General features: G+C 41.2%; 1 protein-coding gene across 3 annotated transcripts in view; it reads left to right on the forward strand.

Annotated features, from left to right (window-relative positions):
* LOC125458253 (dedicator of cytokinesis protein 2-like) overlaps positions 1-18,035 on the forward strand; it is a 604,879-nt gene that overhangs the window by 510,063 nt on the left and 76,781 nt on the right. For all 3 annotated transcript variants that reach the window (XM_048543364.1, XM_059650772.1, XM_059650774.1), the window contains exon 40: positions 807-911. In XM_048543364.1, the coding sequence (XP_048399321.1) occupies positions 807-911 (105 nt within the window). The remainder of the gene's footprint in view (positions 1-806; positions 912-18,035) is intronic.

The raw sequence follows: 18,035 nt of genomic DNA on the forward strand, positions 1-18,035 counted from the left end.
CACTGTAGGGAGTTGGTAAAATAATGACTTCAGGTGCACAGGTTGTACCCAAAGGGGATTCTCCCAGTTTGCAGGTTTTCGTGTCGAATGGTGTAAATTTAATAGATTTTTGATGATTCCTATTGAAGGAAAGATTTGTTATTTCAGAGGCAATAACTCCATTTATGATTCTACATGAGTGGTTTCTCTAATGACATGGTTTATTACAATGATTAATAGCAGTATTAAACTTTATATAACTGTTCTACAGAGTTATATTAAATCACACAATGACATGCAAATAATTTAACCTTGTTTTCTCGACCTGAAGTATTCACCCTCCTGGTTGTCAGTGTGACTGTGGGCGTCTGCCTGCACATGAGGTATTAATCTGACTAATAGAAAGAATAAGTTCCTTCCTTGTACCGTCATGCTACCCTCAGCTACATCTGCCTACAACTTTGAAAAGCATTTACCCTGCATTGTTAGATATTCACCCACCTTGTAATCTATGCAACTTTTGTATCTCTGATGCAAGCTTTGTTTAATATAATATAGTATACAGTTTACCTCTTCACCTGTGTATGCAGTCTTGGAATAGAAACAAGACTCTGGAGACTATAGCTTGCATTAATATACAATAATGCAAACCCAAGCAAAAGGTATGACTAGTGAATCATCTTAAAGCACTCCAGCATTAAATCATTTTGGAGTATTCGCATAACGCTCAATGAAATTGATTGCTAGTTTTGTAGCATATCTTTATTGCTTCTGCTTATGGTGTGATGGCTTTGGAGATAACATTGCCCTTATTTGTCTCCTTGTAGAAACAACAAGCCACTTTCTATGAGAACATCATGAAAATCCTACGGCCAACTCCAGATTATTTTGCTGTCGGGTACTATGGTCGTGGCTTTCCTCTATTTCTCCGAGTGAGTCATTTCTGTCTGAATCTTTAACCTCAGAAAGAGTGCAGTACAGATGGACCAGTGTGGGGTCAGGGTTTAGGGTATTAAGTTATGAAGAAGGCTGCACAAAAGTTGATGTGTAATTTCTGGTGGTTCTCAGATTGCAGGGGGAATCTGATCCAGATGTTGAAAATCATGAAGAAATTTGAGAGGGTCCTATAGCAACACATTTTATTTCTATGGCACCTTTGATATCCCACAGGAGTTATGAAAAATATGAACAAGAAACCAGAGTAGGCCATTCAGCTCTGCTCCACCATTCAATAGTATTGTGGCTGATTTGATTTTAACCCCAACTCTACATTCTCGCGTATCCCCAATATTCTTTCATTCTATGGGGAAAATGCGATACACTGACCCACATAAGGAGATGTGGAGGAGCAAAATCTCAGCCTTAAAGATAGGTTTTAAGGATGGGTCATTAGTGGAGATTAGCGAGTGTAGGCAGCTAATTCCAGAGCTTAAGGTCTAGGCAGCTGAAGACATGGGCTCCAATGCAGAGCAATTAAAACTGGCTAGAGGCCAGAATAGAGACATTAGATGATTATAAGGATTATATTGGAGATTACCAAGGAAGGGAAGGCTGAAGCCACTGAAAAATTTGGAACAAAGAATGATAATTTTGGAAGCCGTGCCATCATTCAGCTGGGAGTCAGTCTTGATTAACAAGTACAAAGTGAGAGTGAGCGGGGTTTAGTGCAAGCTAGGACACAGGAAGGCAGTGTTTTAGGCAACCTCGTATTTGTGGAGGGGAGAATGTGGGACGTGACTAGGGCTGAGTTGGATTAATCAAGTTTAGAGAAAACGACAGAGATGAAGATTTCAGCCTCAAATGTGCAAAGTGGAGGATGAGTTGCTTAAGTCGTAGTCATGATGGCAGTGTCAATGATGTGGTCTGAATTGTGTCCCAGTGTTCAGATGATAAGTTTGCTAATGGTCTCATTAGCTGGGGCATTGAATCTAGGTGCAAGGAAGTCTTGTTGCAACTTTATAAAACATTGGTTAGGCCACAGATGGAGTATAGCAAGGATTTCTGGTCACCACTCTGTTGGAAGGACCTGGTTATGCTGGACAGGATGCAGAGCAGATACATCGGGATGTTGCCTAGAATGGAAAGCCTCAGTTATGAGGAGAAACCTAATTGCCCATGTTTGTTTTCTCTGGAGAAGAGGCTGAGAGGGAATTTGATTGAGATGTACAAAATTATGAGAAGCATCGACAGGATAGATTCTGAGAATATTTACCCAATGACGGACATGTCTAAGACCAGAGGCATAAGTTTCAGGTGAGGTGGAAGTGGTTTATTGGGAATCTGGGTAAAGCTTTCTTCACCTGCAGGGTAGAGGGGATGCAGAACTCACTGTCTCAGAGGGTAGTGGGACTCTTACAAAACTAAAGAAGCATCTGGACAAGCACTTAAAATACCAGGATACTGTGGGTTATGGACCAAGTGCCGTTAAATGGGATAAATGAAGTTTGGTGTTTGTTGGTCAGCATAGACATGGCAGGCCGAAGGGCCTATTTCTCTGCTGCATGGCTCAAACACGCAGACCTTGATATTCTGCTTTTGGATGATATTACTACATGTACTTGAGAAATAGGACAGGCCCAAGGATAAATCCTGGGGGATTCCCACCCTGTTTGTTTAGGAATATGGAGATATATCTCCATATTGCCAGTGGATCCACTGGCTACAATTTGATCAGTGAGATTAGAATCGGGCAAGTACAATTTCAGACAAATGGATGCTGGCATGAAAGTTGAATTTGTTTTTTTACAGTACTCCCACTCACAGTGGATGACACTTTTTTTAAAATAAGAGCTACATTGTTAATTCAGCCCATGCCAACCCTCTGAGGAGCATCGCAGCCAGACACATCCCCTTACCCTATAAGCCTGCATTTCCCATGGCTAATCCACACATCCCTGGGTGCTATGAGCAATTTGACATGGCCAATTGACCTAACCTGCACATCTTTGGACTGTGGGCATAAATCGGAGCACTTGGATGAAATTCACGCAGACAAAGGAGAACATACAAATTCCACACAGCCTGAGGATGAAATTGAACACTGGGCCCCAATACAGTGAGACAGCAGTGCTATCTGCTGAGCCAATGTGCCAACCCAATTGGACACAGATTAGAGAAATGACAAAAACTACTACAGATCTCATAGCAATGAAGACAATGATGAGTTTCTTAGAGAACAGTATTCTTTGAGATATAGTAGGAACTGCCAATGTTGGACAATAAGAGATAACAAGGTGTAGAGCTGGATGAACACAGCAGGCCAAGCAACATCAGAGGAGCAGGAAGGCTGACGTTTCGTGTCGAGACCCTTCTTCAGAAAACCAGATTTCTGAGGAAGGGTCTTAACCCGAAACGTCAGCTTTCCTGCTCCTCTGATGCTGCTTGGCCTTCAGTGTTCACTCAGCTCTACACCTTGTTATCTCAGTATTCCTTGAGAATTGTCTCTGAGACAAAAGTTACTCTGCTGGCCCACATTTTCACATGACATGGGAGTTTGAAAACCAGGTGGACCTATTCACTAACTGTGGGACAGTGTGCAATTTCATCTGAGGGCGCATTGGAAAGTTGTGCTCAAAATTGTGCCCACTTGACTAATGCCAATTTGCTGTCCAAACCTCACTGCCATTCACTGAAAAATGTGTAAACAATCAGGGTCTGAGGAAAGCAGTTAAATATCACTACAACTTTCTTATTTAAGTGTGAAAATTAAAGGTTGCAATCTACCTAACTATCATTCATAAACATCAGACATTTCATGCTTAAGAACTCAATTTCTGGGAAGGTTTGCAACGTTTAATGAGTCATTCTAGTCTCATAAAAATTCACCAGGAGACAAAAAATGCAAACCGGGTCACAGTGATTTTTTTTAAAATCACCTAAAATATTGCAATAGAAGTCTATTAGAAAAAAGCCTTTGATTTCTGAAAGAGTATTAATATTCCAGGTTATAAAGTCTTCATAGAGATTGGGGAGATTGGGAAGGGGTAGTTTTGGTGATTAAAAATACTATTACAACATCAGTAAGAGAGGATCTAGGTAAGGGAAAGAATCAACAAAGTTTTTATGTACAGAATTAAGCAATAAAAAAGAGCTTAAAACTGAGATGGGAGCTGTCTACAGGCCTCCTGGTAGCTACAATGTAATGACAGACTATATTAATTCAGAGATCAGTGTGCTTTATAGTAAAAACAGCGCTGTTACAAAGGGATTTTTTAACTTTCATATAAATTTAAAAGTGCAGAGGTAGCTCAAGTTGTGTCGGTACAATAATTAATTTCTCATATCCATCAACATAGTTTCTGGAGCCACCAAGCGGAGTAAACTGAGTTCATAATTTAATAGGAGGAGAATATCTCAGCAAAAAAGTGATGACAATATGATCAAATTCAATATCAGTTTGAAAAGTCAAAACAATTTGTATAATTGAACCCAAACAAATTTTAGTACTAGTAATTTTAAAGGGATGAGACAGAGATTGCAAGCTGATTAAAACTGTTATTGGATAAAACTATAGAATGACTGTGGGAGGTTCAAAACCTGAACACAAGACCGTTATATACCTCCATGGGGCAAAGCTATATCCAGCCTACAAAACAGCTGAGGAAACAATGGCCTACTGGTATTATCACAGACTGCTAATCCAGAGAGCCAGATAATGTTCTGGGGATATGGCCATGAACCCTGCCAAAGAAGATGGTGGGACTTGAATTCAATAAATATCTGGAGCTTAAGAGCCTAATGAGGACATGAATCCATTTCTGATTGTCCAGGAAAAACCTATCTGGTTCACTAATACCCTTTAGGGAAGGAAACTGCCATCCTTACCTGATCTGGCCTACATGTGACTCCAGATCCAAAGCCATGTTGTTGCCTCATAACTGCCCTCTGGACAATTAGGAATAGGCGATAAATGCTGGTCTAGTCAGTGATGCCTCATTCTGTGAATGAATAAATGAAAAAGAGAGCAGAAATGCAGAGGTTAGGGTAGATCCCAAGAACATGGCTAGATATAAAGAATGGCATAGGAAGAAATGAGATATTTGAAAGAAATAGCATGATTGACAGAATTAGCATGTGTAGTTTTTTTTCAGAAAGATCAAGTATAGTTTAGGAGAATGACTTTTAAAACAGACACTGGTAATCTTTAAATGAAGTTTAGGAAGAGAATTGTTGAACAGTTATTTTGTGTCAGTCACCAGGAACAAGGAAGAGGGTAAAAATCCATTATTTCAAGAAAATTAATAATAAATCAAGGCCTAGAATTCTCTAAAGTTAACATATGGTTGAAAATAGCATTTACAAAATGATAAACCAAGGCTTGGAATTATCTAAAGTTCACATATGGATTAAAATGGCATTAAAAAAAAAGCACTCAGGACGACCAAATTTTGACAATGATAGTTTCCACCCTGGGATTTTTTTAGGAAACAGATGAGGTAACAGCAGTTGCTTTAGCCATAATCTTCCAAAATTTGCCCTATTGAGCAACTTTCAGTTTAGTTTGGAAAATTACAAATGTAACTCCACCATTTTAAAATGATGTAGAGGTGCCGGTGTTGGACTGGGGTTGGACAGAGTCAGAAATCACATGATACCAGATTACAGTCCAACAAGTTGATTTGAAATCTCAAGGTTTCAGAGTGCTGCTCATTCATCAAGTGGGCTTCTCCTGATGGGGCACATTTGCCAGCATTTGGCCCATATCCCTCCAGATGCTTTCTACAAGTTGATTAGAGAGAGCTAACGAAAATTTATAAAGGGTAACCCATATCTCACAAATCTAATTGAAATTTCTGGGTATGCAATTAATATAGTAGACAGAAAAATGTTTGAAGGTTCTAATTTATATGGACTTTGGTTCATGAACCTGGGTTCAATTCCAGCTTTGGTTGACTGTTTGAAGCCTGTACGTTCTCCCTCTGTCTGTATGTGTTTCCTCCAGTTTCCTCCCATAATCCAAAGATGTGCAGTTTAGGTGGATTGGTCATGCTAAAACTAATACTGTATTGTCCAGTGATGTACAAGATAGATGGGTTAACAATGGTAAAAGCCCGGTTACAGGGTTGGGTGGGAAGCTCCTCGGAGGGTTGGTGCAGATTCGATGGACCAAATAGCTTCCTTCTGGACTGTTGGGATTCTATGAATGGCATTTACGTAAGGGCATGACAGTTTTTTGCTGTGGCTTTGAGGCTGTTGTGCCATTACACTGCCAGTGAGGGGCAGCACCAGGTTGCTAATTCTGTCCAGGCATACAGTGCCTTTCAAAGATGGTGCAGGTGTGAGGAATGCTGGTCTTTTCAGCAGATACCTGCTGGGCAACAAGTTATCGTGGAAACAGCACACAGTAGGGTGGGGCAGATATCAGACAAGGGAAACACCATGGGGCAAGATAGATCAATATTGGGGTAAATTAGTGGAAGATAGTACAAGAACTTGCTAGGCATCACCTTGAATGACCATCCAAAAACCATAATAGAACTTGGACTTAGCCAGTCACTGGAAATAGAGCAGGCAAGCAGAATGACGCCTATCATTTTTTGGTGTCTTCCGCAGTAACGTTACAGGCCTATATGAGAATGGTGTGGCACATGCTGAAGTATGTTTTACAGGTAACGAGGTTTCTCTACAAGCCAGTTGGGACCTGGTATGAGAGTGGTTGTTTATTGGGATTTCCTCTTGGAATCAAGCATGGTTTGGGAGAAAGAGCAAAGGCAATGAGAAACAAAATAAGCTGCTAAATGAAGAAAGAGGAGGAGGGTGAAATGTAAAAGAGGGAGGCAGACGTTGACCTGCACAATCGTGTTGTCCCCAAGGGTATATGAAGAACTAATTCAAATGCAATGCCAGTAACCTCAAAGCCCATTGCTCATTCACCAACAGATCCATACTCCTTAGCTTCCCTCTATCATGGACAGCACAGCATTTTCTTGGCATCAGTACAAGAGCTAACAAAGGCTTCTTAGTTTGGAATAGAGCTTAAGTGAACGTCAGTGGCTAGCATTTCTCTACAGCCCTTGGCTTCTCTGTGTTTTTGATGTTCAGACTGTTCCTACATGGTGCTACTTTAGTGGTTGGATCATGGCTGGTTAAAAGTTGCTGACAATCAGAAGAGCAAACAACAGTTGGTCTTTGAAGGCACAAAAAGCAGCTCAGATCCTGGGAAGCACAGCTTTAGACTTGCCAGTCTGAGTTGGTTGGTGAACATATGACATCAAAAGTACTGGGAGAGTGGTAGATGACAAATGCTGTCATTCTGAGAGAGGTTTGAAAAGCAGAAAGCCACAATCACTGTCTGGGTCAATACGTCAGCAATCTTTTAGAGGACAGAGAACTGGAATCCACAAGACCAGTTTAGAAACAATGAGAGCAGTAGTCTGTCAACATGAATTCAGTCTAAAGTCACACTGTGGCACTGAGATACTAGGTGGAAGGTGCTAGCGTGGCATTGGAGATTGTGACATTGGCCATCCAACATGACCTCCTGGTCAGACTTACAATTATGTATTTGCTGATGACAGCCTGCTCCATGCTAAAAAGAGGCGACTGCTAGCTTTGTGCAAATCCTTTTATCAAGCTTATGTTGCTTCATATTTCTGACAGGCTTCTTAGTGCACTAATTTTTTGTTTGTTTGGCCATTGGACAATTCCTGTACTCTGGCCCATTGTGTTAGTAGAACATTCTGGTGCCATTGTGAACTAGCGGCGTTCACGGAGACAGACTCGGGTAGTTAGCACTGCTACCTCACAGCATCAGGGGGCCAGGTCTGATCTCAGCCTTGGTAGACTGTCTGTGTGGACTTTCAGCATTCTCCCTGTTTCCTCAGGGTGGTCTGGTTTCCTTCCACAGTCCAAAGATGTGCAGGTTAGGTTGAGTGACTATGCCAAATTACCTGTAGCATTCAGGAATGCCGAGGCTTGGTGGATTAGCCATAGTAAATACGAGGATAGGGAGGTGATTCCGGGTGGGGGGTTGGGCGGTTGCTCTTCAGAGGGTAAGTGTAGACCCACTGAGCCACATGGCCCCTATCAGCACTAAAGGGGTTCTATGGAGTGCAAAACTCAAGTTGCTGCTCTTTTCTTCATGATGTTGCTTCTTGAATGTTGTTGGAGCTACATTCATGTGGAGAAAAGAAGATTAGTCAATCACAGCCTTGTGGCTGTTTGTTGGGCAGTACATACATATTTCTATAGTTTACAAAATAAACTTAATAAAACTTCTCAATTGCCAACTAAAACTTTGAATTCGACATTCAAACCATTGAAAAAAATAGCGAAATTAACAACTTCAATTTTTAATACTTTGGATTGCAAGAACAATTTTTTTATTGATTTTCTTTTCCAGTTTCAAACAATTGTCTATAAACCACCACCTAGAGAATCAGTTTAACTTGCCAACAAAAGCATAAATTGCGGAGAAAGCTCAGCGTGTCTGGCACCATCTGCGGAGAGAAATGGGAGTTAACCTCCAGTTCTGAAGAAGGGCCACCAGACCCGAAGCATGTACCCTGATGTCTCTCCTCAGATTCTGCCAGACCTGCTGAGCTTCTCCAGCAATTTCTGCTTTTGTTTCTGATTTATAACATCGACAGTTCTTTTGGTTTTTATTTTAACTTCTTTTGTTGAGTAAATAACTCATAAGTTTGTTAAGTCATTGCTTGAAGTCTTAACAGTGGAGATTTTCTTTTGGAAATGAAACTGTTTTAGCCTTGCCGAAGAGATTCAATGTGTAATGGGGTCTGGGAAATGGTCCTTGAGCGGTCACTCAATTCAAAATTGCCTTAGCCGCTTTTTGCTCTTGTTTGCTTCTTTAAAAGTTTATTTCTACAATTATTGACTGGAAAAAAGTTTTGTTTTTGGTGAATTACAATGTCCTGGTTGTTTCTCTGAAGGAGATTTCCATACAGAATGTTTCCTTCTTAACAGCTGCTCAGTTTTGTGGCTTTTCTGATGATCTTGTCTTAAAGATGTACCAACAATTCTTGAAAATTTATCTTTTTGAACTCTTCTCCAGGTGATCTCAGGTTTGTTTCTAGTCTTTGCTGAACTGTCTTAAGAATTATGCTTCCACAGAACAATATTTTTGATACATTAGTCCTAAACGTAGCTTATCCTTGGTAATCACAGATGTGCCAGCATCTGACTTAGAGTCATTCAGTTTTACAGCACAGAAACAGGCTCTTCGGCCCAGCTCGTCCATGCTGACCAGGTTTTCTAAACTGAACTAGTCTCATTTATCTGCATTTGGCATATATCCCACTAAACATTTTCTGTCCATGTACCTGTCCAAATATCTTTTAAATGTTGTAATTGCACTCGCCTCTATTTCTTGCTCTGGCAGTCTGTTCCAATTAAGCACTAGCCTCTGTCTTAAAAGAATTGCCCCTCAGCCCTGTTTTAAATTTTACCGTTCTCACCTTAAATCTGTACCCTCTAGTTTTGAACTCTCCTACCTTGGAGAAAAGACCTTGCCTATTCAACTTCTCTAGAGGCCTCATGGTTTCATAAACCTCCAAAAAGTCAGCCCTCAGTCTCCTATGCTCCAGGGAAAAAAGTCCCAGCCTATCTAGCATCTCCTCAAAACTCAAAACCCTCCAGTCTTGGTAACATCCTCATTATTCTGTTTTGCACCCTTTCCAGTTAAATAACATCCTTCCTACAGCAGGGCAACCAGAATAACAGAATAACTCCTGTACTCAATGCTCTGGTTGATGAAGGCAAGCATGCACCTTCATCACTCTGTCTACCTGTGATACTACTTCCAAGGAACTATGTGCCTGCACTCCTAGGACTCTCTGTTCGACAACACTCTCTAGGCCCCTACCATTAACTCTGTAAGCCCTGCCCTGGTTTGTCTGACCAAAATGCAATACCTTGCATTTTTCTGCATCAAACTTCATCTGCAATTCTTCGTCCACTGGCCCAGTTGATCAAAATCCTATTGTATTCCTAGAAAATCTTCTTCACTGTCTACTATGCCACCAGTTTTGGTGTCATCTGCAAACTTACTAAGCATGCCACCCTTATTCTCATCCAAGTCGCTTATATAAAAGATGAACAACAGTGGGGGAACAGCACCAATCCTTGCAGCACACCACTGGTCATACAGGCCTCCCGTCTGAAAAAGAGCCCTCTACAATGACCCTCTTCCTCCTACCAGCAAGCTAATTTTACATCCATTTTGACTTGTAGCTATATTCCATGTAGGGCTAATCTATCTTCTTTATGTGTTCATGTGTTTGTACTTAACTGAGGCCTGCAGACAGTCTGTTACAGCCCTGTTATAGTCTGAGATTCTTCTTCTAGTGAATGTGGTGTGTTCTAACTCCACCCATGCTGTGCTATTTGTACCCAGTGATGTGCAGCTCCAGGGCCATGAAGTCCTGACATGCTGGTTCCTTTAATTTTCTATTTTTCATCTTGCTACCTTGCTGAAATGGAGGCCCTCAGGCCCCCACAGCCTTTTACTGCTAATCCAAGCCTAGGGAACTAGAAGGGCTTTGAAATTTGACTGCATGAGGCAAACTATAACAAGCACAATCCTATCTTCATCTGATGTCTAAATGCCCAAGCTTTAACTAAGGGAAAACTGGAACTAAGGTTTCACTCATTCGTCCTTTTCCTAACCTAGGACACTGGAGTTTCCATCAAAACTGAGGGTAGAACCTGGGGTTCTCCTTCTCTTGTCCAGCTCAGTGCTACATAAGGAGGCACCTTAACCCGTTTCTTCCTGCAGCCAAATTTCTTTTTTTAATAGTTTGCAGTTGGGAGATTTACCAATTTTGTTCCAATGTAAAACGAAATTTGTCCCAATAAACATTCCACATGATGGATGTTGTCATTAAAACCGCCATCTAATGTCCTGTCTCTAACCATCAGGGATTATTTACTGGTGCAATGAACTGTGGTCTGCCTTGTCCCTTTATTTCGCACAATTAGAAAGTACACATTGATAGATGGGATAAGGCAAAGAGTGATTATTAAAGAGGGTAGAACTACAGACTCATCGAAGTGCCAACATTGCAGCGTCTGTCTCGGAGATATTATCCCAAAGGCAACGTTCTCTAACAGAGAAATTCAAGTATCCATGTAAATCCGAATGATTTTGTTTCTCTTTTGCTAGTTAGACTGAAAGCACATTTTTTAGTGATAGAAGAAGATGGTAATAAAAGACATGCCATAGCTTCAAATCAATGTTGCTAATTAGGACAGGACTGGCAATCTTGTTGACTGAAGCTTAGCAGGAGACAGCAGTTTCTGAAGGAGAGAGGAAATAATTGGGAACAACAAAAAGATAAACACCACATAGTGCCAACATTGAGATTTAATCGAGGTTGTCATTATGATCGACCCTAACAATATCTAATTCACCTCCACAGCCAATAAGATTGCTGATGTTTTGATGCCTGTTCTTTAATATTTAGAAGCTCTTTGGTCTGTGGAATTGTCTTCTGCAGAAAGTGGTAGAGGCTTGACTATTTAATTTATTCAAGGCCACGTTTTTTGATACACAAGTGAGTCAAGGGTTAGGTAGAGCAGCCAGGAAAATTGGATTGAGATCACCCACAATCTCATCAATTGGTGGCACAGGCGCAAATTGCTGAGCTATGGCGTCCTGAGGTGCTGGCGTGTCCTCAGACTGCCCATTCTTTGTGTGTGATCCAGGAGAGCCCAGGACAACAGGTGGTATGGGTGGTGTCACACTAGCATGCCTGATCCTGTCCCCACTGGATCATTTTTGACACTGTGAAGTAAAAAATCTGGGTCAGCAGCAAGAACTCTGACTCGTTTTCCCTCACGCACCTCCTCGCCAACTTCGATGAAATGCCAGCTGAGGTTCACTGATGGTGCTCTCACATCCGACTTATCAGGTTGTGGGCTCAAGCCCGATCTCAGTGCAGTGCCACAGGATGGATTGATTGATTTATTTATTGCTGCAGTGGCAGAAAACGCCATCTTTCAGGTGAGCCTTTCGAAATAAGGATCTTAGCTTTCCTCTCAGGTGGATGTAAAAGATTCCGTTGCATTATTTTAAAGAAGAACAAATGTTTTCTCCCCAGTCTCCTCATCTGTTATTGCCCTTATATTAACATCAATAAAACAGATCAACCAATTATTCCCTCATTATGCTCTGAGTGGGATCTTGCTGTACATAACTGGCTATCGCTTTTCCTACATAACAGTATTTCATTGGCTGTATTAGGGTATTCTACAATGGGGATAGCACTGCGTAAATCAATTTTTCTTTCTTTAAGAATGCTGAAGTAAATTGCAGCAATAACACCCAAATGAAAATCTCAACGTAGAGCATGGATAGCACTGCACATTGTTTTTAATTAACTTGTGGGATATGGGTGTTGCTGGCTGGGCAAGCATTTATTGGCTTTCCCTAAGTTTCAATGTTCTGAGGAAGGGTCACCAGACCTGAAACGTTAACACTGATTTTTTTTTTCTTCTTCACATATGCTGCCAGACTTGCTGAGCTTTTCCAGCAACTTCTGTTTTAATTGCCTATCCCTAGTTGCCCGTGAGGAGCCGATGAAATTTCATGCTGCCTAACCTGGTGTGGAAACTAAAGTTGAACCTTTTGGAATAGAGAGGTTTAAGAGCTAACAAGAGCATTGGAAAATTGACAACGTCCACAATTGTCCTAGAAAAGCAAAATAGAAATGTTAGAAGAAATTTATTCTAAGGTTTCACTGTAATCTAAAGACTCACAATTTGATTAACTGTGAGGCAGTTCTGCAGTGCAGAAGAACTCTGTTCTGGATGAGAGTTTAAATTGTGTCCCTTGCCTCTTAAGTGATACTATTGAAAGAAGTGTAGGGAAATTCTCTCTGGCATCCCTTTCAGATATTCATCCCTCAACCAACATCACTGGAGCAGAATATCAGGTTATTATCAGACTGCTGTTTTGTAGGAGTTCCCTGTGCACAAATTGGCTGCTTTGCTCCCTATATTACAAGAGTAAGCACACATGGAAAGTAGTTCATTGTTGTTTGTTGCAGCATGGTGTATTAGAAGATGTTTAGTCTGTACTATTCAAGAGAAGGGATGCAGTAGTCAGAGACTGAGGATTCATTCAAGGAATTCTGATTTAAATCAGACATACTGTGTCCACTCTAATGATACACAATGTCAAAGTACTTGCTCCTCTTCTCAAAATTTCTCCACCAAATTATCATGATATCATCATCGATGTAACTTCCTATGTACATGGACACGAGCTGGCCTTTACTCTGCTGGTGAAAGCACACTTTGGCATGCTGATGGTTATTTAAAAAATGCAAAGTTATTTTGTTTTATCTCCCACAAAACTGGAAAGTCATGAGATGTGCTAAATGAATGGCGATCCAGTGAAGCTGGACTTCAATCAATCATAGCCAATATTTGCTCCTTTATTGAGAAAGATCTAATTGTTAGCATTCATTTTCAAAACATCCAAACAGTCACAGCCACAAAATTGGTCTACTAATCACTGTGAAACTAGACAAGCAAGAAGCCTTGTTGGAAGATGAAAGACTTTTTATCTTCCAAGTTAGCTATCAATTAGCTTTGCCTGTGAGGAAGTAGGCCAAAGTAGCCTTCATGGAGAATATTGTGATCAGAGATAATGGGAACTGCAGATGCTGGAGAATCCAAGATAACAAAGTGTGAAGCTGGATGAACACAGCAGGCCAAACAGCATCTTAGGAGCACAAAGGCTGACATTTCGGGCCTAGACCCTTCATCAGAGAGCTGATGAAGGGTCTAGGCCCAAAACATCAGCTTTTGTGCTCCTAAGATTCTGCTTGGCCTGCTGTCTTCATGGACAATATATCCCCTTACAATGCTTGGAACAACTTCAACTTGTTTCAGCAAGGAAAGCTGTCAACATACCAACAATTTGATCACATAGCATCCTCAATGCAGTAAAATGTTCCAAGGCACTTCATAGAAGCGTCATCCAACATAACTTATTTTTACTTCATTAATGGGATGAGTGTGTCACTAGCTAGGTATTTATTGTCCATCTCTAATTGCTCAGAGGGCAGTTCAGAGTCAAGCACATTGCTGTGGGCCTGGAGTCACATATCAACCAAACCATGTAAGGATGGAAGTTTCCTTCCCTAAAGAACATTAGTGAACCAGGTGGATTTTTCCCAACAAATGGCAATGGATCCATGGGTCATCATTAGATTCTTAATTCCAGATGTTTATTGAATTTAAATTCCACCATCTACCATGGTGGGATTCGAGCCCTAGTCCCCAGCTTATTAACTGGGTCTCTGGGTTAACAGTGCAGTGATAATAGCACTAGGCCATTACCTCCCCTGCTTGTAAGGTGATACAGGAGCCTAAAAGCTTGGTTGTGGAGATTTTGATCTGTATCTTAGAGGAGAAAAGAGAGGTAAAGAATTAGAGAGATTTATGAAGGGAACTCCACAGACCTGTAAAATTCAGCAGATGAAGTTACCGCCACTATTGGTGGGTCATCATAATGAGTCAGAGAGGCAGCAGAGCCTAGAATTAGAGTAGTACAGTGTTCTCAGAGGAAGAGGCTACAGAGATGGCGGGGGAGGAAATTCAGAGAGAATCATGATAAGAATTTTAGAGTGGACTGACAGACAAATCGGTGGAGCAAATATGATTTCTTTGAAATTAGGAAGTAAATAGGAGTTAATGCAATGCTCTTAGACTCATCCATTCCTCGGGTTAGCCGCTGTATAGTTTAGCAGCAGAATCAAGCTGTGTACAGCAAAATATTTAACAAGGCAACTGACTGCTAAGAATGTCAATCATCAAAATATTATATTAGGTTAGTTAGCAGTTTGTCTTGCAGCTTAAAATGTCCTTCTGTAAAATTGGTGTGATCAGGAGTCAATGTGAATTTGTTGTTGCCTCACCAGAAGTCATGGTTTCCCGTTCATTTTCTGTTGTCTATTTGGCCTTTCAGCAATGTGTTGGTAAGCAGCCAACATTCTCCCTGTCCTCTCTATTCCCAAGTAAGCACACCATCATCTGCCCCCTCATCTCATTGGAACTACATCTGCCCCCAAGCATCGTGTTGCTGTTTGCTTGGGCAGTCAGGTGCATGAAGGTTCCAAGTGTTTACTGTTAACATGTCCTCTTGTCAAAAGGTCATCACTTTTGTATTCTTTGGCATAACATGATTTAAATTGGCAAATGCAGTGCACCATAATTGGTCCTATACTCAAAATGCATTTGTTGGCTGCGTGTAAAATTCAGGCTCCAGATCAACGGCTGCCTTTCTTTCTCCAGTTGCATTCTTTTTTCAGTCTCCGTGATGAAGTGAGACATTTAGAAGCACCTTTTCCTGCAATTGGAACAGTGCAAACTAAATGTGTCTCTTTTGATTTCTGCCACACATAGACTCCTAGACTTATTTTTTATTCTCTGACTACAAGTACAAAGTTTGGACATTTTCCAGCTTTGCAAACCTGACCTAGGAAAATGTTCCCCAGAAATTTGTATTTTTCTTTGAAGACTAGGATGAGAGATCCTAAGATTTCTGGGAATCCTGACAAGCTACTCTGGGAATACTACCATGACTGTCGGGTGCAGGTATGGGCCAGGCAGAACCTCTCTGCACTGATCCATTTTCTGAAAATTAAAACAAAATAGAAAATAGTCCTCCAGCTCAAGTCTGTTACATCCCTTCACTCCCTGTTCAGACACTCTCCATGCCCAATCATGCTAATGTATGCCTCCCACTCACCCATTCTTTGCCATTCTATACCATATCCCTCCACCTTTCTGCACATCCCTTTGTAGCCCCAAGCCAACTCATGCTAATCTAGACATCCATCCATCACCCTTTGTCCTCATACCAAACCATGCCAACTCACTCAATATCCACCCTGGGCAGACTTCATGAACTATGCTGAGGAGAAATAAAATGAAGCCCAAAGTTTCAATTACTGCTTCTTTTCTCAAACATGGCTCATTGATTCAAACCCATTGATATGGGTACTTTTTTGCGCAACATTATCTCTTTGTAAAAGAAACATTTCATTCAAGACACTAAATTCTTGCAAAGGAATTCACAGTACCACTTCAAAGTGTCTATAACCACTTGTAAGTGTGGCTGTCTATAAAGCTGTGAAATGGCAGGTGTCCTACCGTGATAATGCAAGGTTGTGAAATTGTTTGTGAGCCCTCATCCAGTAATGATTAAATTGGTTAAGTTATGAGGAGAGATCATACAAATTAGGCTTTTCTGTCTAGAATATAGAAGTTTAGAGGCTGATCTGTTTGACATCTACAGATTTTCACTGGAAAAGACAGAATAAATAAAGGTAAACTAATTCTGTTGAGTGGGGATTCTAGAACCAGGAGCATTGTCTAAAAATTAGGGTCAGATTATTCAGGAGAAATGTTAGGAAGTACTTCTGCACACAAAGGATGTAGAAGGGATCTTTAGAACTCTCTTCCATAAATGGCAGTGATTAGCTTAGATTAGATTCCCAACAGTGTGGAAACAGGCCCTTCGGCCCAACAAGTCCACACTGCCCCTTGAAGCATCCCACCCAGACCCATTCACCTATAAGCCCTACACCCCTGAACACTACGGGCAATTTAGCATGGCCAATCCACCTAATCTGCACATCTTTGGACTGTGGGAGGAAACCGGAGCACCCGGAGGAAACCCATGCGGACACGGGGAGAATGTGCAAACTCCACACAGTCACCCGAGGGTGGACTCGAACCCGGGTCCCTGGTGCTGTGAGGCTGCAGTGCTAACCACTGACCCACCGTGCCGCCCTCATGCAGTGGATGCAGTACGGTTATTTATTTTAAATCCGAGGGAGATAAATTTTTGTTAACCAAAGGTTTTAAGGGATTAATATAAAGGACTGCTGATGCTGGAGATGTGAAACAGAAACAGAATTTGCAGATGAAACTCAACAGCTCTAGCAGCATCAGCCGGAAGAAAGCTGAGTTATCGTTTCGAGACCAGTGATTCTTCATATATCATAGAATCCATACAGTGTAGAAGCAGGCTATTCAGCTCAGCAGGACCACACTGACCCTCTGAAGAGCATCCCACACAGACCCATCCTGCAACCCCATCCCTGTAATACTGCTCCTAGCAGCTCTAACCAGTGCATGCTGTGTTTCACCCTCATGGCTGGCAAAAAAATGAGCATGATTAGAAGAAGCTGCTGCTTCATTTGGGCAGCCATTTCTGTGGGCCAGAAATCTTACACTGCTGTGAGATTAACGTGCATATCTAACATACTTTGTTTTCATTCGCTTTTGTGTGTGGTTTACTCTGGCTAGGCCAGCATTTATTGCCCATTCTTAATTGCCAGGAGGGCAGTTAAAAGTCAACCACATTACAGTGGGTCTTGAGTAAACTGTAGACCCAGACCAGGTAAGAATTACACAAGTGAACAAGCTGGGATTTTCTGACAAACAGCATGTTCATCATTAAACTCTTAATTTCCAGATTCTCTATCAAATTTAATTTCCACTATTTGGCTTGGCAGTAATTGAACCCGTGTCCCCAGAACATTAGTTTAGTTTCTGGTTTAATGGTCTAGTGATAATACCACAAAACCATAGCTTCTGCCATATTTTGTTGACAATTATGGCTATTGGAGACATAGAATACAGGAGCACCAGTAAGTTTTTTGGTATTACAAGCCTTGCATTCATCTACCTTATACTATCTTGTACTATCTTCATATCCTGTAATATCATTAATGTCTATAAATTTATCAATCTCTGTATGGAACGTACAGAGTGGCTGAGTTTCCACAGCTTTCTAGAGTTGAGAATTCCAAAGATTCACCACCATCTGAGGAAAGAAACATTTCCTCATATCAGACCTAAATGATTGACCTTTTATTCTGAGACCAGGTACCCCGGTTTCAAGTCCTCCTCAGCCAGGGGTAACATTCTTTCTGTATCTACTATGCCAAGCCTTGCAGCAATTCTATATGTTTTGAAGAGGCCACCTCTGAACTTTGAGAATACAGGCCCAGTCTCCTCAACCTTTCCCTGTAGGACAATGTCACCACCCCAAGGAAGAACCTGTTCAATCTATGCTGCAG

Source organism: Stegostoma tigrinum, chromosome 13 (genome assembly GCF_030684315.1).
Source record: "Stegostoma tigrinum isolate sSteTig4 chromosome 13, sSteTig4.hap1, whole genome shotgun sequence".
NCBI classification, from domain to species: Eukaryota; Metazoa; Chordata; class Chondrichthyes; order Orectolobiformes; family Stegostomatidae; genus Stegostoma; species Stegostoma tigrinum.